The sequence below is a fragment of the Dissoconium aciculare genome (assembly GCF_010015565.1).
Source record: "Dissoconium aciculare CBS 342.82 unplaced genomic scaffold K489scaffold_5, whole genome shotgun sequence".
NCBI classification, from domain to species: Eukaryota; Fungi; Ascomycota; class Dothideomycetes; order Mycosphaerellales; family Dissoconiaceae; genus Dissoconium; species Dissoconium aciculare.
The window spans coordinates 58,141-74,806 of NW_022984955.1; the positions used below are offsets into that span (position 1 = coordinate 58,141).

The 16,666-nt window shown below is 52.3% G+C and overlaps 8 protein-coding genes across 8 annotated transcripts; 4 read left to right on the top strand and 4 right to left on the bottom strand.

Moving 5' to 3' along the window:
* Positions 1 to 642: 642 nt before the first annotated feature.
* K489DRAFT_369634 (uncharacterized protein) lies at positions 643 to 1,337 on the top strand (the record flags this gene model as incomplete). Its single annotated transcript, XM_033603057.1, has 2 exons — positions 643 to 772; positions 838 to 1,337. The coding sequence occupies 2 exons, from the start codon at positions 643 to 645 to the stop codon at positions 1,335 to 1,337; spliced, it is 630 nt and encodes a 209-aa protein (XP_033460289.1).
* An 819-nt stretch (positions 1,338 to 2,156) lies between these two features.
* Positions 2,157 to 3,660, top strand: K489DRAFT_388118 (norsolorinic acid reductase; the record flags this gene model as incomplete). Its single annotated transcript, XM_033606388.1, has 5 exons — positions 2,157 to 2,591; positions 2,685 to 2,797; positions 2,855 to 3,021; positions 3,108 to 3,266; positions 3,389 to 3,660. 5 exons carry the CDS (start codon positions 2,157 to 2,159, stop codon positions 3,658 to 3,660), a joined length of 1,146 nt encoding a protein of 381 aa, XP_033460290.1.
* Positions 3,661 to 3,929: 269 nt separating this feature from the next.
* Positions 3,930 to 4,469, bottom strand: K489DRAFT_318008 (acyl-CoA N-acyltransferase; the record flags this gene model as incomplete). Its single annotated transcript, XM_033601280.1, has 1 exon — positions 3,930 to 4,469. A coding segment is annotated over one exon (540 nt), but the record flags the coding sequence as incomplete, so codon positions are not given.
* A 1,200-nt stretch (positions 4,470 to 5,669) lies between these two features.
* K489DRAFT_336565 (uncharacterized protein) lies at positions 5,670 to 9,128 on the top strand. Its single transcript, XM_033602208.1, has 3 exons — positions 5,670 to 6,141; positions 6,197 to 7,979; positions 8,049 to 9,128. Exons 1-3 carry the CDS (start codon positions 5,848 to 5,850, stop codon positions 8,768 to 8,770), a joined length of 2,799 nt encoding a protein of 932 aa, XP_033460292.1. The 5' UTR covers positions 5,670 to 5,847; the 3' UTR covers positions 8,771 to 9,128.
* Positions 9,129 to 9,476: 348 nt separating this feature from the next.
* On the bottom strand, positions 9,477 to 11,350 carry K489DRAFT_388121 (ribonuclease III; the record flags this gene model as incomplete). The annotated part of the gene is made up of 2 exons (XM_033606389.1): positions 9,477 to 10,734; positions 11,283 to 11,350. 2 exons carry the CDS (start codon positions 11,348 to 11,350, stop codon positions 9,477 to 9,479), a joined length of 1,326 nt encoding a protein of 441 aa, XP_033460293.1.
* Positions 11,351 to 12,332: 982 nt separating this feature from the next.
* On the bottom strand, positions 12,333 to 14,255 carry K489DRAFT_191012 (MFS general substrate transporter). The gene is made up of 7 exons (XM_033599527.1): positions 13,779 to 14,255; positions 13,594 to 13,725; positions 13,416 to 13,540; positions 13,138 to 13,352; positions 12,913 to 13,081; positions 12,727 to 12,853; positions 12,333 to 12,655 (listed from the first exon to the last, which is right to left on the bottom strand). The coding sequence occupies exons 1-7, from the start codon at positions 14,055 to 14,057 to the stop codon at positions 12,344 to 12,346; spliced, it is 1,359 nt and encodes a 452-aa protein (XP_033460294.1). The 5' UTR covers positions 14,058 to 14,255; the 3' UTR covers positions 12,333 to 12,343.
* A 696-nt stretch (positions 14,256 to 14,951) lies between these two features.
* On the top strand, positions 14,952 to 15,452 carry K489DRAFT_191034 (uncharacterized protein). Its single transcript, XM_033599528.1, has one exon. The coding sequence runs from the start codon at positions 15,143 to 15,145 to the stop codon at positions 15,395 to 15,397; it is 255 nt and encodes an 84-aa protein (XP_033460295.1). The 5' UTR covers positions 14,952 to 15,142; the 3' UTR covers positions 15,398 to 15,452.
* K489DRAFT_423437 (uncharacterized protein) lies at positions 15,453 to 16,285 on the bottom strand. Its single transcript, XM_033608250.1, has one exon. It carries the CDS (start codon positions 16,173 to 16,175, stop codon positions 15,588 to 15,590), a length of 588 nt encoding a protein of 195 aa, XP_033460296.1. The 5' UTR covers positions 16,176 to 16,285; the 3' UTR covers positions 15,453 to 15,587.
* Positions 16,286 to 16,666: the final 381 nt, after the last annotated feature.

Genomic DNA, 16,666 nt, shown 5'->3' on the forward strand with positions numbered 1-16,666 from the left:
TATGGTGGAGGGAGAGAGAAAGAGACCAACTCGGACGCCGAACACCGCTTTGTCTCTCTCCTCCTCCACCTCCTCCTCCTCCTATGCGTCCCACGGACTTTTCCCGTCTCCAGTATGTCAACTCTACCCAAGCTACTGACTGATAACGCATTTATATCGCGCGGGACCAGCCAGATATGGACCTCGGAGCACTTGGACACCACATACAGTATTCTCGCGATTGCCTAGTGTTCGGTTGTTACTCTCCTGAACAATGATTATTATTGTGTGGGTGGGATTCTGCCGGCGGGTCAACGGCCTGTCACGCCTGTATAGAAGAGGGCATGGCCCAGATGATCCGCTTCTCGTCCACCCAAGAATCAATCCAAGCCTTGCCCAGTGCCCAGGTAGAAAGTGTGTACGGTACAGTAGACAGTTTGCCCGCGTGGTAATCATGATCGGTGCAGGTGTGATGACATACTTCTCTCTGGAAACGCCTGCTGGCTTCGGCCTACACAGTTTCCTAATGCGGGCGGGCGGAATTTGCCCTGGCTCGTTCGAGAAAGTCTTATCGATATTGTATTCAAATTCTCATTTTCAGAACTCTTACATCGTCACAAATCAACCAAATCATTTTGCGCTCTCCACAAGACAGAGTCCGATATGGCCGAAAAACGGAAAAGAGACGGCGATGTGAATGCGTCTGCAGACCGAGGCGATGCGTCCAAAAAACCGAAGCGAGGCTTCACTGTCGGACCGCAAAATTTGCCCGATGGAGTTTACAAACGCAAGAGTAGGTTCACAATCGAGAGCGCATTCACGACCCGATCGCGCGCGCATAAGCTTACAGTGTTGCAGACCAAGAGATCAAACAATCACTCATCGACCGTGCCAAGATCAAAAAGAACTACGCAAAGCTAAGAGCGCAAGCGCAAGTCAACGACGAAGAAGAATCAATCCCGATCCCCGCCTCGGCCGCTTTCGACGATTCAATACAAATCCCCGAACCCACAAATGCACCTCATCCCGATCGGCAGACTTTGATTGACCGCGAAGAGGCTGAACCGGAAGCCTCTCGCAACACCGAGCCTGGACCACGACGGCGGCGACCCAAACCCGCGCCATTCAAGAAAGAGCACGAGGAGGGCCAACGAAGGCTGGCTGAGGCAGAGGAGCGGAGGGCAGCACGCGAAAAGGCGGAGCTTGAGCGTAAGACCAAACTGGAAGAGCGGGAAAGGTTTCGCACAGCGATGGCAAAGGCGCGGACGGGTGGAAGGAATGGGCAGAGAAAGTTGGGTCGGGAGAGCCAACCTTTACTCGAAAGGGTGAAGAGGATGATGGGAGCGGATGGTGGTTGATTTCCAGGCATTTGATGAGACGCAAGTGTACCTCCTCTCACCTCTGAGGTTTTGCGAATGACTGTTGATCTGCTGGTGGACCCCAGAAGCTTGGCTCACCGCTTCAAGACTGGATTCTAAGACCACCGACTACGGCCAACGACTACGGCCAATTTCGTAAAGAATCCTACATCAAGGAGACAATATTTCCTTATATGTTCGTCCAAGCATGAAAGGATATCAGCAACCCACTATCCGGCGTGATCCAGAGCTGTGGATGGGCGCATACGATCCGCTCACACGCATCATGGGATCTCTACGCAATGCAATGCAATGCAGAACTTGTTCGATGACCCACAAACCCTCATCCTCAAGAAAGGTGGTAGCACCGACGAAAACGCTCACGGAGATTCGTCCCGCGACATTCATTCGGTCCGACCAGCTCAAGGAGAAAATCCACATCGGAATTGTTGCATCGTGGTGGAGTTATCTTCGTAGCTCCGCAAAATCCGCGCGTATGACATTTTACAGTGGAGCTTCTGAGGAGGTATATGGTCGGTACGTACCCGAAATTGCTGCAGCTGGAGCTCCGACGAGCTACGAGTTTTGGAAATGCTTATTGCATAGGTAAAGTATAGATAGTGCGTACAATCAAATCAGCAATCAAAGTCACAATTCGCTCACTCATACTGTCGGCTTATTGTGGTAAGCAAATTCGCATCGAGTGGCGACACAAAACTATATAGAGCCCACCAACGTCCTCTTCTCCCTCCTCTGGCAGATTCAACGCCCCAGCGATTCACTGCATTGTCAACGAATAAGCTCTTCAAACATTAAACCATGACCGTCCCCACTGCTGCTCTCCCCAAATCCCTCCTGGGTCATCACCGTCTCCTCTCCCCAACCGCCGGCGTCCATGTCAGTCCCATCTGCCTCGGAGGCATGAGCATCGGCTCAGCATGGTCCTCCTTCATGGGCGAATGTTCCAAGGAGACCGCCTTCGAAGTCCTCGATTACTTCTATTCACAAGGCGGCAATTTCATCGACACGGCCAACGGCTACCAGAACGGCGAATCGGAACAGTGGATCGGCGAGTGGATGGAACTTCGTGGGCGGAGAGCCGAGATGGTCGTCGCGACGAAGTATACGGCTGCTTTCATGACGTATCGTGGCGAGGAGGTCCTGCAGAGTAATTTCGGGGGTAATTCGAAGAAGAGTCTGAGGGTCAGCGTGGATTTGAGTTTGAAGCAGTTGAGGACGGAGTATATCGACTTGGTAGGTTGATCCGTTTCTCTTCGGCTAGTTGTTCACAACCGCCATATCGTGGCTCGGATGATATTTGAACAACACGCTGACGGACGACCTCAGCTGTACGTCCATTACTTCGACTGGTCGACGAGTATCCCGGAGATCATGCAGTCGCTTCATCAGTTGGTTGCACAAGGAAAGGTGCTCTATCTCGGCATCAGTGACACTCCAGCGTAGGTCTCATTGGTTGAGAGAGTCGGACACAAACAAGAGCTGATGAAGTAGCATAGATGGATCGTCGTCAAAGCAAATTGCTACGCTAGACAACACGGCTTAACAACGTTCTGCGTCTATCAAGGACGATGGAGCGCCGCCGAACGAGATTTTGAGCGGGAGATTATCCCCATGTGCCGAGATGAAGGGATGGGTCTAGCACCTTGGGGTACACTCGGAGGAGGTAGGCGGATCTCTCTCTCTTTCTCTCCTGCGATGAGTGTGGAACGAACGAATGACCAGCTGACCAACGTGAATCGATCAAAACAGGCTACTTCAAATCTCCCGATGAAGAGAAGAAAACCGACGGCCGTACCCTGAACGTCAAAACCGGCAAGGAAGAACAAGTCTCCGTCGTCCTCGACAAAATCGCCAAGAGCAAGGATACCCTCATCACCAGCGTAGCATTGGCCTACGTCCTACACAAAGGTAAGTTTCCTGTCCACTCACTGACTTACTCATCCTTCCTTCTCTCCCATTCTACGCCCCAGACCAGAGAAAAAAAAGAGAAACAGAAAAGGCTGACTCGTACTCGCCATTCGACCGCACAGCGCCCTACGTCTTCCCCATCTGCGGCGGCCGCAAAGTCTCGCACCTGCAATCCAACATCTCCGCGCTCAGCCTGCGCCTCACCGAGGCCGAGATCCAGGAGATCGAGGCCGCCTATGATTTCCAGATCGGTTTCCCGCATAATTTCATTACGGGAGGGAACTTTGCGCCGAGGGGGCCGCAGGATGTGCTGTTCACGAAGAGACAGGGACATTTGGATTATGTCTTGCCGGAGAGGCCGATTGAGCCGCGGGAGGAGATCAAGGAGGTGTGAGAGCAGAGGATGTTGGCATTTCCTTTCCCCTCCGCCATTTTGTGATCTATGGATTCAGAAAAAGGTCAGAATTGTGGGATGAGGTTGAACGGTCGTGGATGAAGAGGACTCGGTCACACGACGCAAGTAGGAAGGGTAAAAGTTCCGAAAATCACAGAATCTTCTCTCTCGCGAGCCATCTCAGGTAATGACAATCGGTTTCTCATCAAACCTCCCTCCACCTCCTCACATCTCCCTCCTCTCCCACCTTCATCCACTCAACCATTCGTTCACTTCGCCAACGCCTCCAGCCTCTCCCCATCAACCCTAAGCGTGACCCACTCCACCTGCTCCCTGGCGCCCAAGGCGCGATAAAACTCCAAGCTGGACTCGTTCCACTTGAGGCAGCACCACTCCAGCCTGCCGCCGCCGATCTCCTTGCACTCCCTCGCCAACGCCCGGATCAGGAGCTTCCCGTACCCGCGTTTCCGGAACGCGGGCCGCACGAAGAGGTCCTCGAGGTAGATGCCCGGCGCGCCCCGCCACGTGCTGTAGTTGGTGAAGAAGAGCGCCATCCCGGCCACTTCTTCGCCGGCTCCGTGCGAGTCGGACGAGGGCGCGCGCAGGAGCAGCGTCTTGGCGTAGCCTGGACTGGGGCTTGAGGGAGAGTGAGAGGAGGAGGAGGAGGATGCGGAGGCGGAGGGCGTGGAGGTTGGAGAGGGTGCGAAGGTTAGAGTCCGCAGCAGGCTCTCTTCCGTGGCTTGCACGGCCGTGGGCTCGTTCTCGTAGCAGGCGAGTTCGTGGATCATGGCGAGGATTTCGGGGATGTCTGGGAGGGAGGAAGTGGGGAATGGTTAGTGGGATGGTTTGGTAGATGGGAGGATTTTTGGGAGTTTCATTGAGTCGTTACTTGCCTTCGACGGTGGCGAGGCTGATTGTGGGTTCTCGGTGGTCTGCCATTGTGTCTTGATCGGAATTGTGGTTCAGTCTTCTTTTTTTTTCTTTGACGAGGACGACGATGAGGAAGAGGATGGTTTGAGAGGTGGAGTGGGGTTATGCGAGTAGGAGTTTTTCGATATGTAACATATACAGGATGAACGAAAGTGATGTTGTTGCGATATCTCGGGATCTGTTGGGTTAAATATAATAAATTAAAGATCAACATTTCGTCATATCAAGAGTACCTTCCATGCATCATTGTAGATCTTTGCGTTTCTTTGAGTCATTGATGGCAGGAATCTCCTTTCCTTCCTTCCTTCCTTCCTTCCTTCTTTTCCTTACCTCCCGACATCGTCATCATTCGGATATACCGTGGAGATACAGTTGAGCAGGACAACAAAGAGTCGGCGAGCACACGCATGGCTACGATCGGCATAGGGATGATTGAGACAACGTCAAAGAATCCTGTCAACCGCTTGATGTTAAACAACACGAAGGCCTACAGGTTGTACGATCCGGAAAGTTGTGTTCATGTTGGTCATGTGAAATACTCGAGAGAGACAGTGAGTGACTGTGGCTATCCCCATGGCATTACGTGAGTGAATCGCGTCTGGCATTGAATTCGCTGCAGTGACGAGTGTAGTACTAGTGCTCTCCTGTACACCTGGGCAACCTTGGAAGTCATGTACTGTATACTGTAATAAATGTAATGACCAGGAGCGGGGAGCTCTGAGTCGTAGGTGGGCAGCCGTGATTCGTATGATGATGAGTGGATTGATTAAGGGACAACTAGTAGGCCATTATTACATTTTGATGTGGACCATCTGGGCAGTGGTCAATCCGATTTCTTGCCCCAACGACGCCCTATGAAGTACATTTAAAATTCGCGTTGTAATGATAACGATAATGATAATAACCGATAAAGATGTACATACTGTTGTATAGTACAGGATTGGTTGGTTTGACTGCAACGCGAAACGGAAACGGCCCCCAGGCGACAATGTGTTGGAAGGCTCGGGCCGCACCTCTGCCTTGCCCATTCCCTCGACGCTCCTCAATCTTCGACGCGTCCACTCGCGTAAATTGGCCAGCGCGTCCTTTTTCACGTTTCGGCAGTGTCCCAAAGAAGACAGCGAATTGGCTCGGATCACCATTGACATTGGGTCGCTATCTCGGCTCAGCAGTCCTCGCAACGTCGCTCGAGATCCAATTCCTCCCTCCCCGCCGGCTCGACAAGTAGAAGTAGCATGGTGACGCCTCCTCGCTGTCATGCCCCAGACCCCGCAGCATTCTTTTCAGCAAATGGCGCCGGTCGCATCTCCTCAACAGACCGCCGGACAAGCGCTCGCCGTGCCGCAGATCTATGGGAATCACAATCACGGGTACAACATGTCTTTCGACCCGACGCAGCATAACCAGCAACCTGTAGGGCAGGTCATGCCCACGGCGTTCGCTCAGAGCTTCCCGAGCGGGCCAATGTCCAATCCGGGCTTCACGAGGAGTTTCGGCGATGGCAAGAAAGGCGCCTCGAGAGGGCATACAGAGAACCCGCAGATATATACCGTATGTCATTTGCGATGGGTGGCAATAGAGAGCGCTTGAGCTGACATGATCACAGGCGGTTTATTCTGGTGTGTCCGTCTACGAACTTGAAGTCGGAGGTGTCGCATGTATGCGGCGGCGTGGTGACGGCTGGTTGAACGCTACACAAATCCTCAAAGTCGCTGGTGTCGAAAAGGGAAAGCGCACGAAAGTGCTCGAAAAGGAAATCTTGACTGGCGAGCACGAAAAGGTTCAAGGTGGATATGGTAAATATCAGGGCACATGGGTCAGCTATCAACGAGGGCGCGAGTTCTGCAGACAATACGGAGTAGAGGATGTACTGCGACCACTGCTGGACTATGACGTCCAACCGGACGGCTCTGGCGGCGACGGTCAAGAAACTCCGACCAAAGAGCAAGCCATGGCAGCGCAGCGGAAGCGGTTTTACAATGCGAACCAAGAACAACGACCCAGCGGTCCGGCATCATTTGGAACATTTTTCTCGAATATCTCCCCTTCGGCATCCGTTGCGCTAGCCGCTATGAGCAAAGTCGCACGGCTCAATTCACCAGCACCTCGTCCAGCCAGCGCGCAGCAAAAGCCTTCGAACATGCGCAACTCTTCTCAATCCAATGCAGATTTCGCTGCCGAAAGTCAACAAAGCACAATGTCCGAGTCTGGCGAGAGGATGGACTCGGGCTTTGGGACTCAAGCTCAGGGCGAGCCGCCTCGGAAACGTATGCGCACGGATGATGGGCATGATGGTATGGCACCACCAGCGCTGCCCTTTGACACTTCGATCGTTTCTGCGACTCCCACGGAACCGAATGAAAGCTTTCTCTATGACAATGCGCTCATGTTGGAATCGAAAAATGGAGCTGGCGAACCGATAGCATTGGCGCCTCTACCAAGTCCGGTAACAGAAGAGCAGCAGGAGAAGATGAATCTCATCTTGGATCTATTCGCCGAGCAAGGTAGAATCGACTATTCTTCACATCCTGCGCTCACGCAACTCTCGAACGACGATTTCAACATGCCGTTGGATGCTTCTGCGAATAATGCTTTGCACTGGGCTGCGACGTTGGCGAAGGTTCCGTTATTGAAGCTGTTGATCCAACGTGGCGCGAGCATCTGGCGTGGTAACGCAGCTGGTCAATCACCCCTGATCAGTGCAGTGCTTGTCAATAATTGCTGGGAACACTCGTGCTTTCCAGAGTTGCTCGAATTGTTGGGTCCATTGATTGAAGTTCGCGATCTTCAAGGTCGAACCATTTTACATCACATCGCTGTTTCATCCGGCATCAAGGGTCGCTCGCCAAGCAGCAAATACTATCTCGAGGCATTGCTAGAGTTTCTAGTACGAACAGGTCAGCAGAACAACACGAGCAGTTCACAAGGTGCGACGAATGTAGCGGCGGCAGCTGCGGCAGGACTTTCGCAGGATGCCAACGGAGAAGTGTCGAATCTGGATCCTGGACTCAATCTGGGGCAGCCAAGAGGTCCCATCACATTTGTCAAATTTCTTCAAAGCATTGTCAACGCGCGAGACAAGGCCGGGAATTCTGCACTCAATCTTGCTGCAAGGATAAACAATCGGAGCATCATTCAGCAACTTTTGGAAATCCACGCCGATCCCAGCTTACCGAATAACAAAGGCATCAGTGCTAAAGATTTCGGTATTGGGTCGGAAATGATGGAAGCTACTCAGAGTGACGAAGCTTTCGATGCCAGTCAACAATCTGCACAATTACAAGTGGACGGATCGTATCAACGATCCATGATTGCAAGTCAACCCGGCGAATCACAACCTATCAGTTCCTCCAGCCAAGTCGAGGAAATGGGCCAAGATGTAATCTCGTGTGTGTAACCCTTTCTCTTGTTTGCGATATCTGAGAACGAATCTGCTGACACAATCTTCACCCTCGCAGCTATGACATCCATGCTTACGCAAAATCTTGCCTCGCACAAAGAACTTTTGCGTTCAAGGAGTGAGCAAATCGACCGAGTCAACGAGCAAATTCAAGAATTGAGCTCTCTGCAAAAATCCACCCTCGACGAACTTCACGAATTAAAAGACCGCGTCCGTGTCCGCGAAGAGCGCAAAGCGAAAATGCTCAGCCTCCAACGCGAGATCCAAAAGAAACGCACCGCCTCCCGGCGCCCGCGCCCCGATGTCCCTGCTCCACCCTCCTGGCTCGACAACGCCTCCTCCAACGCCGCCCTCTTCGCCATCGAACCCACCCCCGACGGCCGCCTCGCCCCGGCCCAGATCCTCTTCGCCAAGACCAGCCTCCCCAGCAAATCCACCCTCCGCGCGCACCTCACCGCCTGCCAGCAAAACATCTCCGCCCTGCAAGACCACGCCGCGCACCTGCACAGCCGCTCCACCGACCTCGAGGCCATGTACCGCAAAGTCGTCGCCCTGTGCACCGGCGTCCCCGAAGACAAAGTCGAGGAGTCCCTCCCCAGCCTCGTCGCCGCCGTCGAGAGCGAGCGGGAGACGATGGAGAGTGAACAGGAGGTCGGTCGTGTTCGCGATTTCCTCAGGAAGGTCGAGGGGAACCCCCTGCAGAGCAATGTGCAGATTAACCCGGACGTCACGGCCCTCGCGACGGCCGCGGCGGCGGCCATGACGGCGGCAGCGAGATGAGTGCGCTTCTTCTCTTCTTGGTCTGGTCGTGTTTGTGTGTCGGGCATTGTTTGGGTTTGTTCGGGGGGCGTTCTCGCATCTGCCTCTTGTTGTCGGGCGGTTCCCCATGGGGTTATCCCTTCTTGATTTTCTATTTCGGATCCAGAGGGAAGATCTATCATCGGCATTTGTTTCCCTCCTCAAGAGGCGCGGTATCTTGTCAGGCACAGCTCCCATAGGGCATCGTACAGAGAAATCACATCAATCTGGTCACCATCCCTGCAACGTGACGTCCACCCCCGAGACGTGGTCTACATCGCCGTGCTTGGCTTTTTGTTTAATATTCAGCGCACATGCATGTGTGTCCAAGGGATCGATGATGATAAAAAAGGATATAAATTTGGGTTGTTAATACACAAGAAGTTTTCTCTTTTTCTACATTGTTGCGCGGAACCATCGAGGAGGGAGTCTCGTCGCGCAGGCGGCTGTTGAGCGGTCTTGCTCGGCGGAGGAGAAAACCTGGACTCGAGCGGGGTTTCCCTCCTGGAGGAGATGCAGATACATGCACATGATGTGCCTTGTCGCCGGGCCTCGTCGTTGTGATGATGTCCCTTCCTTTCCGCCCCTGCCACCACGAAGGAACGTCGGGAGATGAGCCTCAGGAATCCTCTGCTAGCCACCCGATAAGGTCGATAAATTTCCAATCCATTTTCCGCCGCAAGAGATCTCAGACAATAATCTCTCCCGGATCCACCATGTGTGGCCGCCACGTCTTGCCTGCTGCGACTCCACTCTCCTTCTCGCTGGGCAGGATGATATCCTCCGCTGGGGGACTGTAGAGATACCAGCTCCTCAATGTGGCTGCGGCAGCGCGGATCCGAGCCTCGTCGAGACTGGCGCCGGCGCCTTCGCCGAGCTTGTCGGTTCCGCTGAAGACACCGACGATGAAGACGGGAGTCCTCGACAGACGACCGGTTTCGCTGATCAGTCGAGCGACCGGCGGCTCGAAACCCTCGCGATCACATAAACGGGAAACATCCCGGGTCGGGTGTGTAAAGTAGAAGAGTTTGTCCATGGCGAGTTTCCGGCTGAGAATGTGGTCGCGGTGGAAATCCTTGGCGGCTTTGGAACCCGCGTGAAGGTAGATGGCGCCCACCAGCGCACGAACGAAGGAAGCACTGGCTGCTTCAACGGTTGTGGGTTGTCCTGGCCTGCTGAAATCTTGCGGAACAACGACCATGCTGTCATCGCCTTCACCGGGAGGCGGCAATTTCTGTTCTGGGCCGGGTTGGAGATCTCCGAATTGGTTATCATATACGATTCGACTGCTCATGCCGCGACGGAATTGAGCGAGATCATTCCGCTCGGAATATCCTTCTTGTTTGCCTTCCTTGCGGGATTTCGGAAGCATCGAATTCTCCTCCGCCAAATTCGTCCCGGGCGCCATTCTTTCAAACTGCAGCAGTCCTCCATCAACCTCGTCACCGGGAGCTGCCACGATATCCACACCCCATTCTTGACGTAAGCTCGCTAGTGTCGCAGGTCCAACATAGGCGTATTGTGCGGCGAAGAGTACTGGCATTGGTAGACGAGGGTAGTGACAAATGAGGTATTCCGATGTGGCATATCCGAGGAAATCCGATCCGAGCAGAGCTAATGGTTTGTTGTTATAACCTGGTCGTGAGTCTACTGAAGGATCGACTAGACATCTCGCGAGCGTCTGCAGAGGGAGCTTTGCAGGTAGAGAAAGACGAGCGTGCAATGCTGCTAGTCGAGCTGATCGAACAGCTTGTTTGTGTGTGGGAAATCTTGGTCGTTGGGTAGATGAAGATGCCACAAGATCCGCCTCGATATCGTCTGCCTCAAAATCTTCCGCTTCGATCTCGTCCGCTTCGACCGATTCCGCTATACTTGACGCGAATCTTCTATTGAGGTTTTCGGGTTTTTGTGCTTTCCATGCTGTGACCGGCTTCCTCCTCTCATAACTGTGATTCGATGATGGCGTCGCCAAAGTGTGTTGCGATGCGAAACATATTTGTCGTGGGGATGCTGTTTGCCGTGATGATAATCGTAGCCGGGGATTTCGTGGCGGTTGCAATTGGCGAGCCCATTGATCGAGATGTATGCGCTTCATCGAACCGACATCAATCCCTTGCCTCTCTTTCAAACGTGCACGAATGTCTCGCGATGCAAAGAAATGATGAAATGTGGGTGCGTCGATGTGATGTTCTCGTGCCCAAAAAATCATCGTCCAAGGAGCACGCGAGGAATATGACGCACGGACCACATCGCTCCGCGGACATCATTGGGATTTACCACTACAGCTGTCGGCGACGACGTCGACAACAGTTGCTGGCTGCGTTTATTGTTTCGGCAACCACATATTCACCATGAGGGCCACACAATCACTTTCTGGCGGAGGAGCCAAAGTCCCATACCCCAAGCATGTATGCAGAATATGAGCCTGCAAAATGTGTCTCTGGCGAGCTCATGCTGACTTCTTCAGGTCTGGTCGCCTGCTGGTGGTTGGTACGCGCGCCCTTCAAACTGGAAATCCAACACGGCGGTCATGGGTGTAGTGGTCGCTACCATCGCGTCCATGGTCTGGGTCGCCAGTGCGAACCTTGAGTTCCGTCACCACATGCCACAGGTGAGCTAGCGCAGGAACAGAGCAGGCGCACCCTCGACAAAATACTAAATCTGGCCACAGCCCGACCGATTCTACCCTTCACGATTCTGGACACGTCAAATTATCGAGCACGAAAAGAAGTCGTCATGATTTGGAGGTGCGGCTGGACGTCGCGCGGCGAGAAATGGAGGTATCGGTGGAAGGCTTAGATCAATTCACACAAGAAGAAGGACGCCAGGCACCTACTGTACATATACTGGAGCCCTGATCACTAGTCGGGGACCTTGTACAAATGAAGGGAAAGAGTGTGCTCTGCCAGGCCTCGAGGTCAACACAATATGGATTGCTGCTCGATCGCAAATTTAAATGCAAATACAAGGACACTTTCCTTTTTTCACCCGTTCACGATCCGCATCAGTATGAAGATTATTCTCACTGCTAGGAAATTCTCGAGACTAGACACTGGGGCGCTGGCAAGCTTCGTGCGATATATTAAGATTTTTTTGTTGACAAGGTAGTGGCTGAATTGACGATATGAAAGCACACCGACATCTCATAAGCAGATTAAACCCACCAGCAGACACGCAGGTAGCCTTTGTTGATGGGGACTTCGATGGTGCAGTGTTCGGAATGGCCGGGATACAAGCAGTGCATATGAACAACCTTCTGTGCAGACCTGGGCCTCCATCTTTGCTAAGCCAGCACTACTACACCTTGACGTTCAACGACAACAGCATAAAATAACAAAGACAGACCTGCAAGACTTATGGCAACACCCCCATTTCTGAATGTCAAGTCATTTACCCAGCTATCTCTCAAGACGTTGTTCAAGTCGAGCAACACGGAAATACGAATTACAACAGCAAATCATGAATTTCGACTTCTTATACTATATCATCTCAAATCGGAAACTTTCGCAGCCATAACACAATTGCCGGTCTGAATGGACATTTAGAACCGCCTTATCATGTCGCCTTCTTTCCAATCTTTGTGTGCGGGCTGATAAACTTGCTCCCGGCTCCGAAACTGGCCACAAACATGAGGACCGCCGTGAAAATCAACAGATCCTGGTATCGACGACCACCTCCCCAGGAATTGGTCACAGGGTATTCATTGTGGACTAGCGACGTACTAATGAACCCTGATCCAAGGATACTGGCTCCTCTTAGGGCTGTTAAGATAGAGAAGATGAGCATCGACTGTTCATTATTCTTCTCATCTCCAACGGTAGCAGACGATATCCGAGGTCTCAACACGGCCATACCCCCGGCCGTGAGCTACGTCTCTACGTCAGCATGTTGCAGAAAGCAAGAAAATGTGAATTTCCCTCGAAATTTGAGTTACTTACGCCAAACGCCAGGGAGAAGAGAACGAGCGACCAGAGGCTCTTGGCGAAGCCCCAGATGCACAAGACAGTGGCCACTGCACCTAGGGTCGATACCAACATTGGCGTATAGAAAGATTTCCGCATATCACTGCGGTCGTGTTAAAAGGTTTCCTCAAGCAGCACAAAATTTCCAGGGCGAGGACTTACGCAAGCTGACCCTGGAGAGGCTGACCAATCGCCTGAGCCAAGTTTAACATCGTCGAGAGCAGACTTCCTTGAGCTGCTGTCAGACCGTAATCCTGGCCGAATGAGGGCAGGTAAATGCTGGGCATGTAGTGGGCGAAAGCTTGCAGGATCGTGGCTAGAAGCATGATCACTGAATTTGCCAAACAGTCAGCACACATCCAAAGAAACCAGCTCGGTAAGACTCACAGAAGAACGGCTTCCTCAAGAAATCAAAATCCTTCCTAGATGGCTTGGGAGCCTTGGTCGGCGGGACTCGAGGGTGCATGCACAGAAGCCCGATCGTGGTCATGACCAGCGAACAAAGTCCCCAACCGATCAAAGTGGTCCTATAACCGAAGTTATCAAGACATACAGCAAAGATGGGCGGCATGACAGCCCCAGCTAGAGCGCCAGCACCGCAGCTAAGACACATCCATCAGCTTCAAACACACAGCATGATTAAAGTTCGATCGCGGAGGCCTTACATGACACCATATGCAAGACTTCGCCTCTGGTCAAACCAATCGTTCAGGAGATGAATCGAAGGCGCAAACAAGAGTCCTGCACCGATACCGTAGAGAACACCGAGAGTGCCGATTAATGCTCCAGCCTGTTTCGAAGATGTCAAATTTCAATCGTTCTGGTACAATGAAGACTACTCACATTGGTCGTAAAGCCACCAGAGAGCGGTGCAATGCAGCAGATGATGTTGCCGATCCACATGACATTCTTTCGCTGTGTCGGGAAGTTGTTGAGATAGTACATTACGGGTGGGAGAGCAAGTTGGAGCATTCCCTGCGACATGTCAATGACGATCGATTTCGCTTCAGAATGGATCGAGCACTTACATTTGCAAGTACACCAACCGTTGAGATGACATCCTGCCCTTCGAAAGGAGGATGGGTGAAAAGGTAGGCTCGGAAAACACCATAGGTGTACGGAAACGCCCATGCGGCAACCTCGACGATGGCTGCGCCGAACAAGAACATCCAGGCTCCTCGGCCGCCGTCCTTGGGAGGATATCCATCGTCTTCTGTCGCTTGTTGTTCTAACGTAGCATTTTCGTTATCCTTCCGCGGAGTTTCTCCCTTGACGGACACCTTCTCTGACATTGGTTGGGCGCTCATGATAGCGAAACGAAAAACGAAATTGTCACTGGGCAATTGCAGTAAAATCAAAAGTTCGTGGGAACACAAAAGACCAGGAAGCTAGAAGATATGATCTGAGAACCTTCGTGGTCTTGCTCGGTGGCACAGCAGTACCGAAAGTTACCTGCAAAGATCTACAATGGCTTCATTGCGTGACAGCAAGGAGGCGCAAACAGCCCAACACTAAACCTCGGATCTCACCCAAGATCTTCACAGCTTCAAGCTTCGAACGTTGCATGTCGTGCTTGTCCATGCATGTGCATGCCTGGAGAGAGAGGGGGCGGAACACAAGCCCCGAGAGACCCTGCATATCTCACACAAAAGTTACCGAGACGTTATAGCTCAACGGATTATACGCCACACATCCCTCCCAGGAACGACTTTGTACCCACCAGTCACAAGTCTTGTGTTGTTTAAGGCCGCGCATCCTGGCTGGACATGAGCCCTAGGTGTATTGTCGATCTTTAGGCAAGGATCACATGCATGTAGTGTTGGTGAAAAATTTGCTGAGGGCGGCTGAGATCGACATCGCAGAATTGCCCCATTTGACACATGCCACTGTTGCATCGTCGCGCTCGCCTGCAAGTCGGCTGCTGTATCTCAGGCCACCAACCATTGTACTTCACCATTATCAGCCACAATGTTGCAATGAAAATAGTGCTTACAGTGGATGGAATTTTTTCTCCTGCCGAATAAAGACACGAGTACGTGCGAAGTCCTTGAATGAACACAGACCCACAAGGCTGATGATGATCCCAGACCATTCTGACGAGCTTCATTTGAAGTGAAAACTAATCACTTGGCGAAGATATCTCACCGGTACGTGAGTGCAAGTATCGGTGTGAGATGGGAGAACATATGGCGTTGTCGTGCATCCCTTTCTTTCATGCCTGAAAGAGGCTTTTGTGCAAGCCCTCGGGATTTGTTTCCCAGTTCGGATGAGATCGGCATTTCCCCGCTGTCGCTCCCGTGGACGGTCGCCTCTGGGTGCTGCCAGCCGCAGGTGAAGTGTTCGTAGCAGAGTTTCGGTTGAGTCCGGCGCTGCCCTCTTTCGACCTCACCTCATGAGAGCATACCTAGGTAGGAGCTGTGTTCCGACATTCTTTCTAGGCAATCAGATTTGCTTGCCTAAGTTGTACATCTGGGAATCAAGTAATGTGCTTCGGTGTCCGCTTCGTCGATTCGTCTCAATAATTCCGCCGACTGGTGGTGACCAATCACAAATCAATTTTGCCTCCTCGCCAACCGCATGGCCATTGGGTTTTCTCACAGGCATGACCATGTTTGCAAGAAGTATTCCATATGCAGGCCGAGGGTAGGATCGTCACAATCCTGCCACGTGTACTGCAGGTTCGATCGGCAAGGAGCAAGTGAGATGTACAGATCCTTATGTATCTGCAGGTGAGGAAAAAAGTTTGCTTTTGAGTGACCTATTCCACGCTACTGAATTCTATCCATTTCCGAAAGCCCGACGCGTATTCCCCAAGCTTGTGTTCTCCTCGCTCTTTGCTACGCTCCAACAAAGCACTTTTCAATTTCTTTCTTACCAGCCTCGAATCCTTGGGCCCACATCTTATGCACCAATGGATCATCCACTTGACCCATCCACACACGTAGACCCTGGAACTCCTGCTCGGCGATCTTCTCCAATCGCTTGCGTTCGCTAGCGGAAAAGAGCTCGTGCTCGGCAGAGGCGAGCGTCTGGTGTAAGCAGGTGAATGCAAACGACATTCCCACCAACGCCGCCTCGTATTGCAGCGGCCTCATCGACATGTGGAGCATGCTCTTGGCAGCTGAACAGTCCTCAGGGAGGAGAGCATTACTCCCAAGGTGATGGAAAGAATAATCACATTCTTCGGCGAAATTCTGACACATTCCGTGCGCTCTCTGAGCAATGATCGCTACGTTCTCTTTGTAATTCGGAACGGGGATCCACATTCTCGATTGTTGTTGTGCTTCACATGTTCTTTGTTGATATGAACAAGCCACGGCATGATCAAAATGATTGCTTGGTACGCACCCGAATGCAATGAAGCCAACCTTCCTCTTCAAATTTGAAGCTTTTGTCGTGATAGCTCCCTCGGCGTTGGGCAACATGCCTGGCTACATCACGACCAGAAGCAGCCTGCAGAGTGACACTTCCTCTTGCCCCCAGCACACATGTATATGTGCTTGACTCCGCTCGTGAGCTTGTTTTTCTACAACCACCACCGATCAGCGGAAACGGCAGACCCAACGGAACACTTTGGTCCTCCTCTTGAATTCTATCATTCACTCTTCAACATTGCAAACACGGACAAACAGAGACAATGACCCAATGCTGCTCTGCCTTGATTCACCATCTACAGTCAGAACTCGTCGACATACGCCCCTGTCCCCTATCGAAAACGAAACGAAAACGAAACGGAACCGGCCAGCAGACGAAGTCATGATGGTCTACTTCGCCCACTGGTCTCTTCGAGAAGTCGTGCTCGGTGGAATTTGTATTGCGTCTCGATCTGATGGTGTTAGGACCATCAGATAGAGACGCAATGTAGAGAGCCCCGAGCACGACGCTCTGGAGGGAAAGAAGCCTTCAGATCGAGACG

What these genes read in the sequence shown, in the direction of transcription:
- K489DRAFT_336565 (XM_033602208.1), top strand. Translation starts at nt 5,848, where the DNA reads ATGCCCCAGACCCCGCAGCATTCTTTTCAGCAAATGGCGCCGGTCGCA. An exon ending in AGAACCCGCAGATATATACC is followed by an intron (nt 6,142 to 6,196) that starts GTATGTCATTTG and finishes ACATGATCACAG; the next exon opens with GCGGTTTATTCTGGTGTGTC. An exon ending in GGGCCAAGATGTAATCTCGT is followed by an intron (nt 7,980 to 8,048) that starts GTGTGTAACCCT and finishes TCACCCTCGCAG; the next exon opens with CTATGACATCCATGCTTACG.
- K489DRAFT_191012 (XM_033599527.1), bottom strand. Translation starts at nt 14,057, where the DNA reads ATGAGCGCCCAACCAATGTCAGAGAAGGTGTCCGTCAAGGGAGAAACT. An exon ending in CCTCTCCAGGGTCAGCTTGC is followed by an intron (nt 12,854 to 12,912) that starts GTAAGTCCTCGC and finishes ACACGACCGCAG; the next exon opens with TGATATGCGGAAATCTTTCT. An exon ending in TCTTCTCCCTGGCGTTTGGC is followed by an intron (nt 12,656 to 12,726) that starts GTAAGTAACTCA and finishes GTAGAGACGTAG; the next exon opens with CTCACGGCCGGGGGTATGGC.
- K489DRAFT_191034 (XM_033599528.1), top strand. Translation starts at nt 15,143, where the DNA reads ATGAGAGCATACCTAGGTAGGAGCTGTGTTCCGACATTCTTTCTAGGC.
- K489DRAFT_423437 (XM_033608250.1), bottom strand. Translation starts at nt 16,175, where the DNA reads ATGTTGCCCAACGCCGAGGGAGCTATCACGACAAAAGCTTCAAATTTG.